Source organism: Rosa chinensis, chromosome 2, assembly GCF_002994745.2.
Source record: "Rosa chinensis cultivar Old Blush chromosome 2, RchiOBHm-V2, whole genome shotgun sequence".
Classification (NCBI taxonomy): Eukaryota; Viridiplantae; Streptophyta; class Magnoliopsida; order Rosales; family Rosaceae; genus Rosa; species Rosa chinensis.
In genome coordinates this window covers 43,937,489-43,955,487 of record NC_037089.1, presented here as the reverse complement: position 1 = coordinate 43,955,487, position 17,999 = coordinate 43,937,489, and the positions used below count along the sequence as shown (strand labels likewise).

Below are 17,999 nucleotides of genomic sequence, written 5' to 3'. Positions count from 1 at the left end.
CTCAAATTTTAATGTTCTTTATGTATATGAAATCGATTTAACATGTGCTACAACTTCCATGAATAAAGTTTTCTAAAATAGTAAGTTCGAGAAAAATCAAGTTTTAGGGTCCCTTAAATGGTAAAATGAAAATTCAAAAAGAAAAACTTATCGTTTACTGTCAATATAATGGATAAAGGTAAATTAGGTACAGAGTGTAACACTCATTCTCTTAAATGAGCATTTTCTCTTCAATCTCATGTCTCTACATGCTTAATCTAGGATGTACACTTGATTCGCGATGAATCGGCCTTTACGGATAATCTATAGTCCTAATAGATCATCTTATGGGTAGGAATATAATTTAGGCATTAAATAGTTGTAGGGTATGTGTCTAGAATTATAACTTAATTATAATCTTGTCCCTATGACTTAAGGTTCCGAAACTTGTTCAGATGAAACAAATCTTTCTAAAATCTCCATTAGGTCATGCATTCGATTGACTGCAAATATCACTTGCCATTGGTGTCAATTTCTCGATGATGGATTGTCATTTAAGTTCGAATCATATTTGACCACATCGATTATCTTTTAGGTTTTCTCTGGTGGTATAATGATATTTGGGTCGTCGATGGAAGGTTAAAGACTAGCCGTGATGGAAGGTTAGTGATCGATTACGATGATGGTGGAGTATACATGGTAGGTTGGTAAAAATGAGTTCGGTGAAATTCAAATATGGTATGAGATGAATTTATGTGGCCTAAACCTTTTTGGAGATTAAAGTCCGTAAAGACTAGTGATCGATAGAAATAGGGCAGGGCTGGGGCCTTGATTTTTAAGGGAAGCTCGGCCCTGCCCGGCCAGAAAAATAAAAAAAATATGTTTTGGCCCTAGCCGAGCCCATTAATTTTGGGCAGGGCAGGCCCTGCCTTGCCCATTGACGACCCCTAGAGGTACGCCTGATATGGTACCAACTCCTCGAGGAAGACAAGTGGATTGCTATAATTTTTTTTTCTCGTTTTGTATTCAGGATATTGTTTTTTTTTTTTTTTTTTGAATAAGGGGTTTGGAATCCAGCCTAACTGGGAGGATCAGCCCCACGCCCGGTTCCATTATTTATATTAATAGTCGGCATCGGAGGGGACATAAAACCTGAACTTCTAGCCACAAAATACATATAACACATATCCTCGTAGAGAACATCCTGAATAATAACAGGCGTCTCTTCTAACCATATATAATCAATCCTACCTACATTAGCAAGGTGAGCTAAACGATTAGCGACACAATTTGCTTCCCTTAAAACATGTCAAATATGGGCAAAAGTAAAAGCGGACAAATATGACTTACAATCGTCCACAAGTATTCACGATATTGTTTTGGTATTATGTAACCGATTAAATTTTCTATTTTTCTTTAAAAAAAAGGAAAAAAAAAAGAAAACAAAAAAAATGCTCGAAAAAAGAAATTCTAAAACCCTATGAATTTCAACGAAACAGGTTAAACCCAACCCAGGCGGGTGTAGGCAACTGAGAGCCATTTTCCAGAGTTTCAGTGTTGAGAAATGGCGGGGCCGTTGCTTCGCTCTCTCTGGTCCTCTACGCGTAACACTCTCTCCTCTTCCTCCTCCAAACCCTACCTTCGTCCCTCCGCACTCGCCCGCACCTTCTCGGCGGCCACCGCGGCCACCGATGCTACTCTACAGAGGAGCAGCCTGCTCGACCCGGCCCGCCTCCGCAACGTGGCAGTGATAGCGCACGTTGACCACGGCAAGACCACCCTCATGGACCGCCTCCTCCGCCAGTGCGGCGCCGACATCCCCCACGAACGCGCCATGGATTCCATCAGCCTCGAGCGCGAGCGCGGCATCACTATCGCCTCCAAGGTCCCTCCCCTCTCTTTCTATCCAAAAAGGTGTTGCAATTTCGAATCTCAGACCTGTTTGGTTCATCAGAAAATTAAAAATGGATTAAATCAGTCTGCTGTTTTTCACTAGATTCTTGTTTAGCTGATTAACATGGATGATTTTAGCTGTGGTTGGATCAATAATCATTGAGTAAGCTTGTAAATTTTCCGCAGGTTACGTCGGTTTTCTGGAAGGAGAATGAGCTAAACATGGTTGATACGCCTGGACATGCAGACTTTGGTGGTGAAGTATACCACTAGACTGACTCATTTAGTATTCATTTTCAATTCGACGCAAATTTTATGGATTTTGAGTAATGATTTCGGTGGTCTGTCTGCAATGGATGGATATAGGTTGAGCGGGTTGTCGGTATGGTTGAGGGAGCAGTTTTAGTTGTTGATGCCGGGGAAGGTCCGCTTGCACAGACCAAGTTTGTGCTTGCCAAAGCCTTAAAATACGGGCTGCGTCCTATTCTTCTTCTAAACAAAGTAGATCGGCCTGCAGGTACTTATTCTCGTCTTCAATTTGCAAAAGTGCAAGTTAAACAATTGCATGAATAATATGGTCGTGGAAAAGACTAATTAGTTTTCCTGTTTGCCCAAATTAATTTAGCTCCAGCATGCTGGTTGAATTCCTTGAGTTGAGGAAGAGTTTGGCATTAAAAATAATTCTTATTAGCTGACATGAGCAGAATGCATCGAGTAATAAATGAATTAATAATGTCTCTAAGTACATGTAGGTTATAGTGGATCTTTTATTATAACTATATCAGTTAGTTGAAGAGTAACAGAAATCATAATTTTAAATCTTTAATAGTCAAGTCTTGTCTTTCTGTTCCATCCATGTCCTTGCCAGTGAGCTGTGGTTTGGTTATTTGGAATAATCGACACCTGTGGAGATCACTGAATCTCACCGGCATCATGGGTTGGGTGGTTAAAAAAATCATCTTTTCTACTAAATAAAATGTCTTGAAATTGTTTCACACATTTTTAATGAACTTAGCATTTCCAAGTAACCGAGCCATCCAAAATTTTAGTCTGATTTGGGTTGGTCAGGTTCGTCCAACCAAATTCCACCCCAGCACTAATTCTGAATTTATGGTATGTGAACATTTGTGAAACAACAGACATATTGATGGTATAAGAAAGAAAATCTGTAGCTAATTTTATCAGTTGCTTCCTTAAAGGCACCCCCCGCCCACTATATGTATGTGTGCATGCATTTTTATGTAGATTATTTTTTAAGTTCTTGGTTATTTTTTATGCAGTTTCTGAGGAGATGTGCGATGAAGTTGAGAGTCTGGTATTTGATCTTTTTGCAAATCTCGGTGCTACAGGTGTGAAAGTATAAGAAGTAGAATCGACTTTACCACTTAATCTGTTGATTTTCACTCGCCCAACTCCTATCTAGGTTAGATAAAAAAACTAAAACACTGATTCTTATTTTTTGACTAGAGGAGCAGCTGGATTTTCCAGTGCTATATGCTTCTGCTAAAGAAGGATGGGCCTCGGCTACTTTCACTAAAGAACCTCCTGCTGATTCAAGAAACATGTCGCAGCTGCTTGATGCTATTATCAGACATGTTCCCCCACCAAGTGCAAACGTTGAGGCACCTTTCCAGATGCTGGTTGGTATTCAACTATTAATGAGTCTCTGTTTGCATTTTATTTCTCCCTGTTGCCCCTCCATTTATGCACTTGGCATATTTAGGTCAAGTGGATATTGTTTACATGGTTTTGCCAGTTTGTTAGTTCAATTTCTATCTTGATTGATGGTGCAGTCTTTGGAAAATTTTGTTTGCATATATCAAATGATATGCATATTTTCAGTTTCTGACTGAGGCTTGGGCATACTAACCAAGATCCTATGTGCTACATATTACCGCATCACATTGAGTGTTGGTGCAAGATCCTATTTGCAATAAGTGCTAGACAGTGTAGTTTACTTTTCTTTCTTTTCCCAGGCTGACCATAGGAAATCAAAAGGATTTTTCTAAATATTTTTATTTTAATAAAAATTATTCTGTGATATACTTAGTGATACAGTCTCTAAGTATTGTTGGAATCTTGAAAGGAACAAGGCTATATAAAGTCTTCAGAAGGTTTACTTTATTTTTATCATTTAGTATGTAATTCAGGATTCAGTTTTGGAAAATTTGTTATGATCCTGGGCTTTTGTATTTTAGGTCTTGGTCAAGTTAAAGTCTTTCCATTTTTCATAAATCCAGAAGTCATTTTATCTCACTTTTCTCCTATGATGCATCACTTTTATCTATTTTGTTGTAGGCGATGCTGTTTTGGGCGAATTTGATTTCTATCATTGTAGCATTCTGTGGCTATAGAATCTGTCTAACTTCTTTTAAGCTTGTTAAATAATCCATTGTCTAATTTTACATATTCAATACAATTGCAAGTTGACAACTAGCCAAGCCAAAAACATGCGTTACAACTAAATGACTAAATGTTAATTTGTCTTCTTTTCTGCTCATTATATTTGAGGGCCGTAGTGTGGGGAAAATTAAATAGCATGTATTGAAATTGTTTTAAGGTTTCCATGATGGAAAAGGACTTCTACCTTGGGCGAATATTGACTGGACGGGTTTCTTCTGGCTGTGTTCGCGTTGGTGATAGAGTTCATGGGCTTCGTAACAAAGATTCTGGAGTTGAGAAAATTGAAGAAGGGAAGGTACATGGTTCTATATTTGCCTCAAAATCCTGGTTCTCACCTCTGTACTGCTGTATTGTGTATATGGGGTGGGTCAGTTAAATTGACTTGCCTAAGATGGTTTTTTAAAGGTTTTTCCGTTGGAACCCTTCGAGTACATCTTTCTCATCTTGCTGAAGAATTATTCTTTATTCTTTATATTTTTATAATTTTATATCACATTTTATTTTTAACTAGATCATAGTGAGCCTTGTAGCTATACTTTTCTCAAACTAAGATGAAACATACAATTTTTGAAGCTTCTACTGCACTCAGAGAAGAAAATTCATTTAGATGTAGTACCAAGGTGTGGTCGAAAATCCTTCTCATGGGCACAATACCAACACCACATGAAGGATTATATGTGAACGTAATATACTTGAATAGAAGGCCTGTTTTGCTTTAAGGAATTTTTAGAAAGTTAAAGAACTATAGGATGCTCGACATAAACCTATCTGCATCCACATTTTTTTTTATGAGAATCAAACTTGAGCTATAATCTTTTACATTATTAACAGGAATAAATCAGAATGCTAAACTTTTAAAGTTTCTTCTAGGTATTTTTTTTCTTTTCTTTTTACTATTTTATCTTCTTTTACATGGAGTGTGACTAGTAACAGGAGAGCTGCTTATCCTTGTAGGTTGTGAAACTGATGAAAAAGAAGGGAACAAATATGGTTCTCATTGACAGTGCTGGAGCGGGTGACATAATATCAATGGCTGGGTTAGCAAGTCCATCTATTGGCCATACAGTCACTAGCGTTGAGGTGTGTTGGTTTAATTTATAAATTTCTATTTGAATTAGCTTTAGCCTTTCTTATCTTCTTTATTTCCAATTTTGGTCTCACATAAGCAGCTGAAAATACCATAATTAGTTTCTTTCTCTTTTTTTCCACGTAAAAAAGATTGTATTCTAAAATACATAAATAACAATTACCAATTTTAATTGGTATTATGGATACAGGCCTTTCCTGCTTTGATGGCTTGGGGCGCCTACAAAGTTTTCTGGCTCTTAAGGTTTTCAGCTCTTGATACATGCATTCCTGCTAGTGGTTGTTGGCATTTAAGTTGATTCTATTATAGATGGTTATATATATATATATATATATAGGACAAGTCCTATGCCTTGTTTTGAATTTTTTATTTCCATTTTTGGGAAAATGGCTTGAGACTCCCAATGGGGAGAGTATGCTATGGCATGTTGTGTGGAAATGGCTTTGTGAAAGTTTAATATCTTTGTGGTATGCTGTAATCAGAAGCAAGCATGGCTCACATGAAAATGGGTGCGATGCTAAGCAGGTTATCGAAGGATTGAGTAGAAGACTTTAGAGTTTCTGCTGGAATGAGATTGTTTTGGCAGTCTTTTGAAGTTGGTAATGGGGAAGAGTGAGATTTTGGGAAGACTTCTTGGTTTTGGGCTGACCCTTGAACCAATGTTTCCAGGACCGTTGAGATTATTGGGCTTGAGTATCCACAACATAACAATAGAAAAATGAGCAATACCAAGTGCTTTTCTTGTCGCTGTGAGCTGGGTTTTTGGTTTTAGAAGAAACTTAAATGACGAGGAGTTAAGGAAGTTATCTTCACTGTTGGTATTGTTAGTAAGAGTCAAATTGGAAGACTACAAATGGATCAGGGGAGATGGAATCTGGAGTCATGATAACTGCTGTCAGTTTCTTTTTTGAAATTATGGAGCATGATAACTTAGGTCCAGTTTTCTTACCTGAAAGTTTCGTCGAAATGCAAAGGTTCCACTCAAGATTTAGACTTTTGGTTGGTTGGTGGCGCTTGGGAGGTAATCACAGCAATTTGCTTCAATGAGAAGGTCAAGTTGCTGTTTTTCTTCTCCCCACTGGTGTGTCATGTATAGTTGCTTTACATGTTGTGGGAGAAGTTGTTTATGAAGGTCAGGGTGAGTGGGGAGATTCCAGCCAGGTGTCTTACTCTATTAAGAGCATGATAACGTGGTTTTGGCAAAGGAAGAAACCAAAATTCTTCGGGGGTTCATTTGTTAGCTGTTGTTTGGGTGCTATGGATGGAAAATAGAGGAATTTTAAAGATCAGAGAGGTACAAGGGTTCTGATGCAGTATACTCACTGCCTACAAACCAGGATCAACAAACTCTAAAGTTTGAACCTATAACACACATGGATAACTATGACATAGGAATTACTCCCAGGCTTCTCACCCAAAACTAGGCTTCACACCAATTCCATCACAGGAAAAACTCAGAAATACTCTGATAATTTTTTATTCATCAAGACATGCCTGGGCATTTGGCAGTTACACTTATTTATACTTGAGCAGATAGCTCACATTAACTAGCATTAAAGACTCATTTATAGTAAGACTCTTAGACTTCCCAAATCTGAAGGATGAAAGACTTAATAAAGGAAACTTTAAAACTCCTAAACTGAAACATAAAATTTGAAAAGACACCAGACTTAAGAGGCTTCTAGAATCAGATCATTAATCTCTCCCTCAAAAGCTGCAGTAATTATTTTGAGAGCAATTAATCAAGCCATATGGAAAGGAATGATTAGGTGCTCTCCTTTTCCATTTCTTTCGCTCATAACCTTAAAGGTTTCACTATGATGTCCTCATCATGGTCCGACAAAATAAGAAAAGAGGTACAAGGGTGGATGAGCTTTGGGATAGCAGGATCATGGTTTTAAAAAAAAAATTTTTTGTTGTAATTTTTAAAAGGACTTCTATCTACTTCTTAGTAATTTCTCCATAGATCCTATTTCTTAAAGTCTTTCTCTTTATTTTTTATTTTTTTATTTTTTTTCAAATTGGTTTGTTATTCAACTTTAGTTTATTTATGTAGCTAAGACTGTCTTTAAAAAATGCAGAACATACAAAATACTGTGGAATTCCTATTTTTCCATGAAACCTTAGCATCATTCTATTTAATTAACAGTGTATTTCACAGGTACAGTTGTTTGAAACCTGACTTTTCGTCATGTCTGATAGGTAATGACTGCATTACCAACCGTTGAGTTGGATCCACCAACTATTTCCATGACTTTTGGTGTAAATGACTCTCCATTAGCTGGCCGTGATGGTAGCCATGTAAGTCATGATTATTTGTTGTTGCAATCAGTTATTATACACGCACACACACACACACACAAGTATATGTACAGAGACACAGAGTGACAGACAGGCACACATATAATATTATAGTACTGTTATCATCCTTCTCCATGTGTTCACTTAGCTGTTTTACTTCTCACCGTGATAAACTTGGGCACTTCATTTGTCACTTTTGGTTTAAGAACCTACATAATTGGTGCACGTTATATAATTGTAAAAAGAGGCACAAGCATGATAGAGATATGCCAGTTTGTATTGTAATCCATTCTTGTTGTCTGTGCTCTCACTGATTTGACAAAGTAAGCTATTCCGGTCTTACTTATGATCCTGTTTTGATTCACATATCTATCAACTTCAAATATATAATTTTAATTGATCTTGAATAATATCTGGATCCTATTTGAAATATTTTGTATCAGTCCCATGCCAAGGTATGCAAAGCTATGCTTTAGTCCGCCAACACGGCAACACAGTTGACCTTCTCAAGAAAAGATTTAGTGATAACTTTTCATGTTGTGTTCTATTTAACATGTCCATACTGCCCATACGTTCCTTTAGGTAGTTCTATGCTATAATTGAGGATTAAAACTTTTCTTCAAGATAATTTAAGGGTTGCAAGAACAGGGTTCACCTGTGAACCACCCTACATTATCTGACATTTGGTGATGTATTTGTAGCTGACCGGAGGAAAGATCGGGGATCGGCTATCAGCTGAAGCAGAAACAAATCTTGCTATTAATGTCCTCCCAGGCTTATCAGAATCATTCGAAGTTCAGGGGAGGGGAGAACTGCAACTCGGTTGGTTCCTCATAAGTTTGCAATTATATTCTCAGCATCTGGTTTACTTAAAAGACTACAGAGCAACCAACTACATAGGCAGTGCTTGGGCTTTTAATTGACAGTGTTCTTATCCACTTGCATCTTTACATTGCATTGGCACTTGGGTTTAAACATATTGAAGGGGTTCTCATCCACTGGCATCTTTACATTTCATTGGCACTTGGGTTTAAACATATTCTCAATGCAATTTTCATGTTGCGTAAAACAGGTATATTAATTGAGAATATGAGGCGTGAAGGTTTTGAGCTCTCTGTGTCACCACCCAAAGTCATGTGAGTTTTGACCATGCTTATGCGACAACTGGTTGATCTATTGCTAGTGCAATTCTGACCTTTTTATATATACAGAGTTCCCACTTCCCAGTTTTAAAGATTTATTCTCCCTCTTTCTCTCTTATTTCTATTTTTTTTTTTAAAGGATCATTCTTAGTTAGATTTGTATGGAGACATAACCAAAAGTAACTGCCCATATATGGTAAAATAATAGGGAATGGGGGCTCTTCAATACTAATTACTAAAGATCCTTTAAACAACTCATTTGAAACTCAACCATTTCTGTTCCAATTAAGTCATTTTCACTATTGTCTAAAATCTTGTTTCTTGTTCGAAAAATAAAAATTAAAGCTGTAGTTGTATGCAATTGGTTTTTAATGTGTAGTATGTGTACATGTGTATATGCGCACAGACATTGCTCATTGTACAATTACTCGTCTCTATTTATTTGGAATACAATTTTGAACGGTGGAGCAATTTTCCTGTACTGAATCAGGTATAAAACAGAGAATGGTCAAAGGCTCGAGCCAATTGAAGAAGTTACTATAGAGGCAAGAAGTGCAGATGTTAATTTGTCGTAACTTTTTATCTTCAACACACAAAGACTCATGTATGAAGCTTCTGTTTCAGGTAAATGAAGACCATGTGGGGTTAGTTATGGAAGCTTTATCTCATAGGCGAGCTGAGGTTCTTGACATGGGTCCTGTTCCAGGAAATGATGGCAGGACTAGATTGTCTTTGACATGTCCATCCAGGTTTGCTTATCCTGTTAACATCAATTCTGTTTTGCTGCCTCTTTCAATCTATGTTTGTTTGATGTCCAAACATAATGAGGTCATTTTACTCAACTGTATGATAAAATTTAGCAAATTATATATATATATATATATATATATATATAAAATACCATAATGTCAGAACAAAGATCAGCATGCCCATTTTGCTCATTGGGTCTTTGACGACCTCTTACCATTGTGGCACAGTCAACATCACATTGCATCTGGGTTCTAAATAAAGAGTGAATAATCTTCTAGCATTTCCAAGTGCGGTCAATTAGTTTTATTTCCCGCTTGCATTTACCATCTTATATCGTGCCTTCTCTTGAAGACAATTTCATCTATTTTACTTGACACTCCAATTCCAAATTGTTTTCTGTGATTATATTAAGATTAAACTTGAAAAAATAATCAGTTTTCTTTTGTTGTTTTTTTCAGGGGACTGGTTGGTTACAGAAGTGTATTTAGCAGTGCCACGCGTGGAACTGGGTTTATGCATCGTGCTTTCTTAAGTATGATATTCCTCATCTCTTCCCCTTCACTTGCTTGTTATTTTGGTTTTCCTTTCTTTATGAATATATCCATCCTTATTATATTTTGGTTTCTTAGATTTAACAAAGTAGGTGTCCAGGCCTAGATCCTTCTTCATATACTGATATGTGTGTTTGAACTTTGGATCTATGCGTAGTCATGCATATGTATTACTATACTGTAGGAGCATATAGATATCTGCATCTAATTGATTATTACATAAAATTTGTAGGAGAATTTATTTTATGATTCTTTTGTTTTAAACTTTGAAATGTGAAATTATAAAACTCATGCTGGCTCAGGTGTGATATTATAAACTTTGTGTTATTTTATATAGTTACTTTCTCCAACCTTCTTCCTAGACTACAGGATGTTTATTATAATCTTTGTGGTGGCTGATATTATCCAATCTCTCTCACAGATAAATAGAGTAGTCTCTCGCAAATGGGATTTGGGCCCAAGGGCCAAAAGATGACTCCTACTGTAGATGTCAGTGGTATTTTGTTATTTTTTAAAGCCAAACATAAAAATTAAAAAACAGGTGGGGTGATTAGTAAAGGTACTTGGTTCTTAATCCAAAAAAGGAGAACAGAAGGAAATAAGAATATACAGTAGGGTTTTCCTGTGGGCTTGTATTCCATTTTTGGCTGAGAATCTACAGCTTTTCAATAGTGAAAGAAAGAGCAAAAGGAGAGTAATGCAAACATATGCTAGAGGAAAACTTGATGAAAATGTTTTCAAGAAAGGTCAGATGTGTGTCATGTAACAAATTTACACAAAATTAGAGGGAAATGAAGGTATGCCCACATTGGCCCATTTTGCAATATTTCACACCCCGATTAACAACTTAAGCACTTACAGTGAATTAATTGATACAGAGCTCATAGTTCAGTTGGAACAATTGTACTAAGCCTTCAAAATGTAATGTATCTTCTGTTAAGCATGGTTTACCATGAGAGTATGGATACAGACTATAGTCCTTTGTCCAGTATGTAGCACGGTTCCATTATGTTGGTTTTCTACTTTAGTACTTTCCTGGTCATATACTTTCAAATTACTGGAGTTTCTCTTGTTATTCCAAAACTTCAAAAATACTGTTTACCACACATTGGGAAAAATAATACTAAGAAGTGATAATTTCAATAGTAAAACAACGAGCATATTCTGAATCAAATGCATTGGAGCTCTCCTGCTCTTTCTGCTATTGGGTCTAATATTCCTTTCTGTAACGTTTTATCTGTTTTTTATTTTCTCCTACTTGACTATTTATAATATCCCATTCTGTGATGTTTATCTTTTTTTTTTTTGGGTCCTGCTTGACTATTTATCTTTCATTTCTCTTTACGTATTGTTGTTGCCTTTCTCTACTGTTATTTTCTTTGGTTACAGTTTTCTCATGCATGTTTTTGTTCTTAACAGCATATGAAAAATTTCGAGGTCCTCTTGGAAATGTGCGGAAAGGGGTTTTGGTACGTCAGCACTTGCCTTTTGATTTATGACAAGCTTTTTATGGACAATCTTTTCTGAGATATGTTTTTATCGTAAACTTTTATTGTATTAGGGGAGGTATCTCTCTCAGTGACAGCTTTGGTAATAGATACATCTCAAGAAAACTCCTTTTTTATTCATAAGATGTACATTTGGTTCATGTTACAAGCATGACCCAAGAGAAACTATATATCTAATCTTCTGAAAAACAAAAAAAGAAAGATAAAAACTTTAAGTCTCTCAATAGTGTATTTACAGTTGGGTTACAACAGGCGTAGCATTCTGGCCCTTTATTATTTCACTAGCTTTCATTCGCAGCCCTCCAGAAACTCTGGATTTCTCACTTGTTAGAAAGACTAAGAGCATAACCATCATGTACCAATTAATCTGAGGCATAAAATCAAATAAAAAAGTGAAAGAGGAGAAGAAATGAACAAAAATTCCAAACTAAATCTAATTTCACAATGGCCCACGTAATCCTGGAGATTGTGGTAGATATCCAAATGCTTGAACCTAGTGAGAGAGCCTCCACAACATTAGGGTAATGTATATTTATTTTTCCTCTGGCTAATTCAGTATGTTATCTCTGATCAATTTTTTTTTTTTAACTCTTCAGCAATCTAATAGCTGTTTTAGCTGGTTTACCATCTATTTCACTAACAGTCTCCTACAATGGATTGGCTGGTATTCTGATAATATTTTGCATGCAACTTTCTAGAAATCAGCTACTTTAATCTTACTTGCCTTTTCAAGATTCAATAACTATCTCTCATGTCTCCTGTAAAACTTATCTTATATTGTTTTTCAATTGGTGTTCATACTCTATTTCCTTCATTTTCTTATATCTAATGAATGGGCCCCCCTCTCCCCCCCAAAAAAAAAAAAAAATCCAATGAACTTAATACTTGTATATTTTGTACTTATATCACTAACATATATCTTCTGCTTCATATCACAGGTGTCAATGGGCTATGGTACAATCACATCCTATGCATTAATGAGTTTAGAACCTCGTGGAACTCTATTTGTGACACCTGGTATGGAGGTTAGTGCACATATAATCAGTTGTCCTCTCAGATGTATAGAATAATGATGCTTTTTTTTTTGTTGAATGAAATCTTTATTTAGCCTCTAACTATTGGTACTCTGCTGAACTAACATCTTTTCTGACACCAAAGACTTTAGACCGTTAAGGACGGAGAAAGTTCATTTTTATGGGGCAAAGTAATTCAAAACCCCCAGAATTTCATTTGGTGTCAAATTCCAATAAGGGGATTAGTGGAGAACTATAAGTGAGAATCGTAAATGGAATAACAGCGGTTTCCTAAATATATGATTGTTCGGTAGAGTAGGAAAGCAGTAATTTCATCAGAAGAGATCTGGATCCAAGGAAGGTTTAAAATATTGACCATCACAGATATATCGACTCACAAATTTGAGGATATACGGATGGAAATATTAGCAAAGAGGTTTTATGAGTTAAAATAGATAAGCACCCATCTACATACATACAGTGGTCATCCAAGTCATGTAAACAAAATAGTTCAATTTTATACTTGAACTGCAGTTGCAAATGTCCCTCTTGAACTGCAGTTCCATCTTCATTTCAGTCAAACATTGGTAAAGTATCCATGCATATCTGCTATATCAATCTCTAATTGGCAATAAATGCCAGGAATACTTGCTTCACCCCCCATATCTGCGTTGGTGACTAAAAAGGGAACATATTGCAGATTTCTCAAAACTTTGATCATCCAATTATCGGATAAATGTGGTTTTGTTTGTTGATAAGAGTTTTGCCTTTTGGTTCATTATATGCAGACATATGATGGCATGATTGTTGGTGAACATTCGAGGGAGACGGATCTAGATGTAAGGATATCCTGTGCTCTTCATGATATGAATTATGTTATGTGTACTGACTGACTATGCAAATACAGGTCAACCCAGTAAGGAACAAAGAACTTACAAATATTCGTTCTGCTGGCAAGGATGAAAATGTGAAACTATCTCCTCCTCGCCTTGTAAGTACTCAACTGATATATTCTTTGTTCTTATTTCATCCAATCTCACCTCTGGATTCCTTTGTTCGTAAATGATATAATTTTGTGCATGGTCATCTAGCATGCATCATATTGTCCTTGTATTTGGGTAGGGAGTTTCCATTACTGTGCATTGAAGATATGGGCTGTCTGGCCTGGCATAATATATCCATCATTAAAGAGGTCTAGTGAGTGTCTGACAATAGATGTTATACAATATGGAAATTGTTTATCCAAAGTACATTCACTTGGTATTTGGCCACTCTTGTGGTAGAATAATTTCATTGTAAGGCCTGGCATGATATTATGGCCAATTTGGCAATAGCAACCTATATACGTTATCTTGATTTTTATGATCTAAAATGAACTCATATATAATTTGTTTGTTTGAATTAGAGTTTTTTACTTTCAGCTAAGAATTTGTCCATGGATTGTCTTGCATTCACCATTACATATTTTTAGGGGTTGTTTGGTAGCTTTATATTAAAGATATGGTAAGTGTTCCCTGGCACCATGTACTGTCATTAAAGGGGTCAAGTCTTTCCAAGTCAATAGATGTCATACAAGTTGGAGGTGGTTTGTCCTGAAATAATGGCTGGATATTTTTAGGGGGGAGGGGGGACAAGAACTTTGAATCTGATATTAGCATAATATTTTTTTTTATTGCATTTCTCGTGAACTCTTTTAGAATTTTTTAATTTCGACAACAGTAATTTTTTAGGTTAGTAAGAGACGTGTGCTATATTCCAGAGATGAAAAGTATAGAGCATATATCATTTGGGAGTAATAGACCACCATAAATATTAGATAACATAAATGCTCTTTTACTTTGTTAAGTACTTACTGATATCTTTACTTTGTCAAGTAGTTACTAATATCTGAACGCCTTTGGGTGCAGATGACTCTTGAAGAAGCCATAGGGTATGTAGCCTCGGATGAGCTCATTGAGGTATGGTTCCAATGCTAATGATCCTTATGCTCCTGATTATGTGTTAGTAAGGTGGTCTGTATGTACATTGTAAAAATTAAAATTATTTGTTGAGGCCTGTCCTTAAACCACAATTTATGAATTCTTTCATACGTTCAATTATTTGTAAGGTCCTTCAAAGATATTAATTGAAGAAAATATGTAAAATTTATTCTACCGCCGAGTGTTTAGTGCATACCTGAATCCCTTGAAAGGTGGTTTTTCCTGGATTTCAGAGAATTCCAATACGAAATCATTGCTTTGTGATGAATTTTTTATTGTCTTGTGTATGTGTGTAGGTTACACCGAAGTCCATCCGGTTACGGAAGAAATATCTGGATGTCAACAAGCGTAAAACCATGAGCAAAAGGCAAAAGGAATGAATCCCGCTTTTCAAGCAGTTTTGTAACGTTACTAGGTAATACTTGAATGTATAAGAACAGTTAATTATATTACCCACTCAATTTATCCACCTCAATTTTGGTCGATGTTTCACTACGATATATTCTTTTAACAAATGTTGATGAGCAAATAAACTTGATGTTGTATTTGGTGAGAAGAAATAATAACAGTGAAATGTTTTATCATTTTCTTACCTGAATGTAACATAACTACAGACCAATCTAATAAGTGTTGGATTAATTAATATAGTCACCTTCAATGGGGTTCCCAAATTTTGGTTATGATCTTATGTTAGCAAACAATATGCTTGGTATTGGACTATTCTATCAAGTGGTTAAGGTTGGTTCAGCGGTGCTTTTCATATGTCAAACATGCTTCTGAATTATCAATGGTGTGTTTGGATTTTCGAAGGAATGTGAATCCTATAATTGTCATCAACAAAAGCACCATTCAGTAAATAACATTGCAGCATTGATTGTACTACTAAACAAATTCTATCTGACATCTGTGGACAATTGCATTTGTAAATTCTTTACTATAATGAACTTCTTCTAAAGCTATCTTTGCTTTGTTTGTTGTCCCCCCCCTCTTGTATAAGCTAACTTAGATATGCTCACTCTTGGAAGCTTATTCCTGTATACTGAATTCTTGGTGGCTTTACCATGGAGGTGCATATTCTCATGTATGCTGAGATCTCTCACCTTGAGAGGCCTTTTTATTTTATTTGTTTTGTTTTTATAATTTTCTTTTAAAATTCTTCATGACCTTCATTGTTTTATTCAACTTGAAGCTCCTTTTATGCATTGGTTGGTTTGGACTTTGGAAAACTATTTTGGTTTCCTCTCTTGATTCTAAGATGTGCTGTTGTTTCATTGCCATCTGACCAAAAACAGGAAAAAGATGCGTTTTGATTTTGGGTAGAAATTGTAGCAAAAAAAAAAAAAAAACTGTTACAAAATCTCATTAAGTTTGGGTGCATGGATAATATAACAGTGAATTACGACACCATACTTACATGAATGGCAAGGGGCCCTTTTTCTTAACAGATGAATTTAGCTATTTTGAACAAAGATGGAAATTTAGCACCCTCTGTACTGTCTATTCCTACGGGGAACATTTTACTTCTTTTTTAAATGGGAACTGGCGATGAACATACTATGTCATATAAGAAAAGTCCTCTCAAACCATTTCATTGGACGGCTTTCAAGACTAGCATGGCTTTTGCTCTAGGGAATGTATTTTACTGACTGGTTATGCCATGTATGCTTCCTCAAGGGTGGTTTCGGATTTTGGAACCACCTCTCATAGCAACGTTGCCATCCATGTCTATTGGTTCTCGTGTAGGTAAATAGCTGGTGTAGGGAGTTATCTTGTGGTCTTGATATTATGTTAAGACTAAATTTTCTAATTATTCTTGAAAGACAAACACTACTATTTGAGATTGCGATATAATTCCTACTGTCATTGCGATGGATCTCCTATGGAAGGTCATGCAATTTTGGTCGGCTTGTATCAGCATATTCTATAATCTTCCGTAGAGATTTCTTATTTTGTCAGATTTTGAACATTTAAATGCAATTTGGCAAAATCATTTGACATAAGATATGAAACATTATTTGATCCCAATAAAAATAAGAGTTAAAAGGAATGCGCTACACGCCCTTGGCAGTTTCCAAAGCTCTTCATGCTCCGTCCGGCGGCGCGTCTTGAGGGCGACGTCGTCGGATGGGCCAATTTTGATGGTGGTCTCCTCCCCTTTTATCTTGGGCGTCAGCGTGTCTGCACTGGTGGCCGAAGAGAGGGGTTTTGGGGGCAGGATCTTCACGCTTCAGATCGGTCTCGATCTGGAGCGATAAAGGCTGAGAGCTGTGGCGATGGTGATTGTAGGGTGCGGAGGACGGTCTGTGAAGGGGTTTGCATCGGTGTGTGGCTGTGGGGAAGAGAGATCGTGATCCATTTTCTCCTGGCATCGTCGTGGACTGGATCGATCGGATCTGTTGCGGCTCGACTCACTGAAGGTTCTAGGTCTGGCAATGCGACGTTAAGCGACGCTCATCCTTTCAGAGGTGCGGCGCTGTGCGAAGCTCTGCTTGGCGAGGGTGCGACGGTGGATTGGCGATTCAGCAACGGTGGTGATGAGGCGGCAACAACGGGTCAAATTGGGGCGTTGGGTTGGGCCGGACTCTTAGGCCCATACAGTCACTTGGCCATTTGCTTGGGTATTGGGCCTGTGATACTTCTTTGGGCCCGAAGTGGTTGATTTTTATAATTCCTGTTTTAATTTGTTTTCTTTTAGTTGAATGTGGCTTTATGCCTGAAATAAGTCCCTACTGAGTTGTTGTAGGGCGACGTGGGCTCTGTCCCGGACTGCACACCTTGGTTGGCTTGTCTACTCTGGTTAGGTGGCGAGTTCCTTGCTTCGTCAAATGGTTGCAGCCTCCCAGTGGCAGGACGAAATTTAGTGTCACCGAAATTGTTTTTCGGTGGTAGCATAGTGGGAAATCTGATAGTAATAGTAAATTATGGCTCCGTGTGAGCAAAATCTTTCTGGTATGTCACCACATTTGTAAAGCGAATAGAGTAGCCAATGATGCACTCTTCGCTAATTGGTTCTTGTTAGAATACATATTTTCTGTAAATATATCTCAGGTTGTTCTCTTTATGCTTATTGTGATATGGGGTTTAGGTATCATGTGCCCCCCATGTATTCTGAGGTTTCATTAATGGTCAAGGCTTGAGGGCAGCCGTACTGACCCTATTTCAAAAAAATGCAATTTGGCAAATTTGCACTTTAGCTAAGAATATGTATTTTCAATTATCAAATTGGGTTAAATATGCACCTATTTAGTAATAAATCTCTTCGTATAAGAAAAACTTTATTGTTTCGTAAATTTTCCAATGCAAGTGACCAAGCACCCGATCAGGTGATCCAGTCTTTGATATTTGTCGTTAATTTTTTTATGAAGCTTACTAGGATTATTGCCTTTGTTTTAG

General features: G+C 36.7%; 1 protein-coding gene across 1 annotated transcript; it reads left to right on the top strand.

Moving 5' to 3' along the window:
- The first annotated feature begins 1,475 nt into the window (after nt 1–1,475).
- LOC112189622 (50S ribosomal subunit assembly factor BipA) lies at nt 1,476–15,196 on the top strand. Its single transcript, XM_024328962.2, has 19 exons — nt 1,476–1,864; nt 2,059–2,133; nt 2,239–2,389; nt 3,153–3,221; nt 3,340–3,512; nt 4,433–4,570; nt 5,230–5,355; nt 7,565–7,663; nt 8,365–8,485; nt 8,736–8,799; nt 9,296–9,350; nt 9,430–9,554; nt 10,014–10,087; nt 11,526–11,575; nt 12,553–12,639; nt 13,416–13,466; nt 13,535–13,618; nt 14,535–14,585; nt 14,903–15,196. Exons 1-19 carry the CDS (start codon nt 1,544–1,546, stop codon nt 14,984–14,986), a joined length of 1,998 nt encoding a protein of 665 aa, XP_024184730.1. The 5' UTR covers nt 1,476–1,543; the 3' UTR covers nt 14,987–15,196.
- Nucleotides 15,197–17,999: the final 2,803 nt, after the last annotated feature.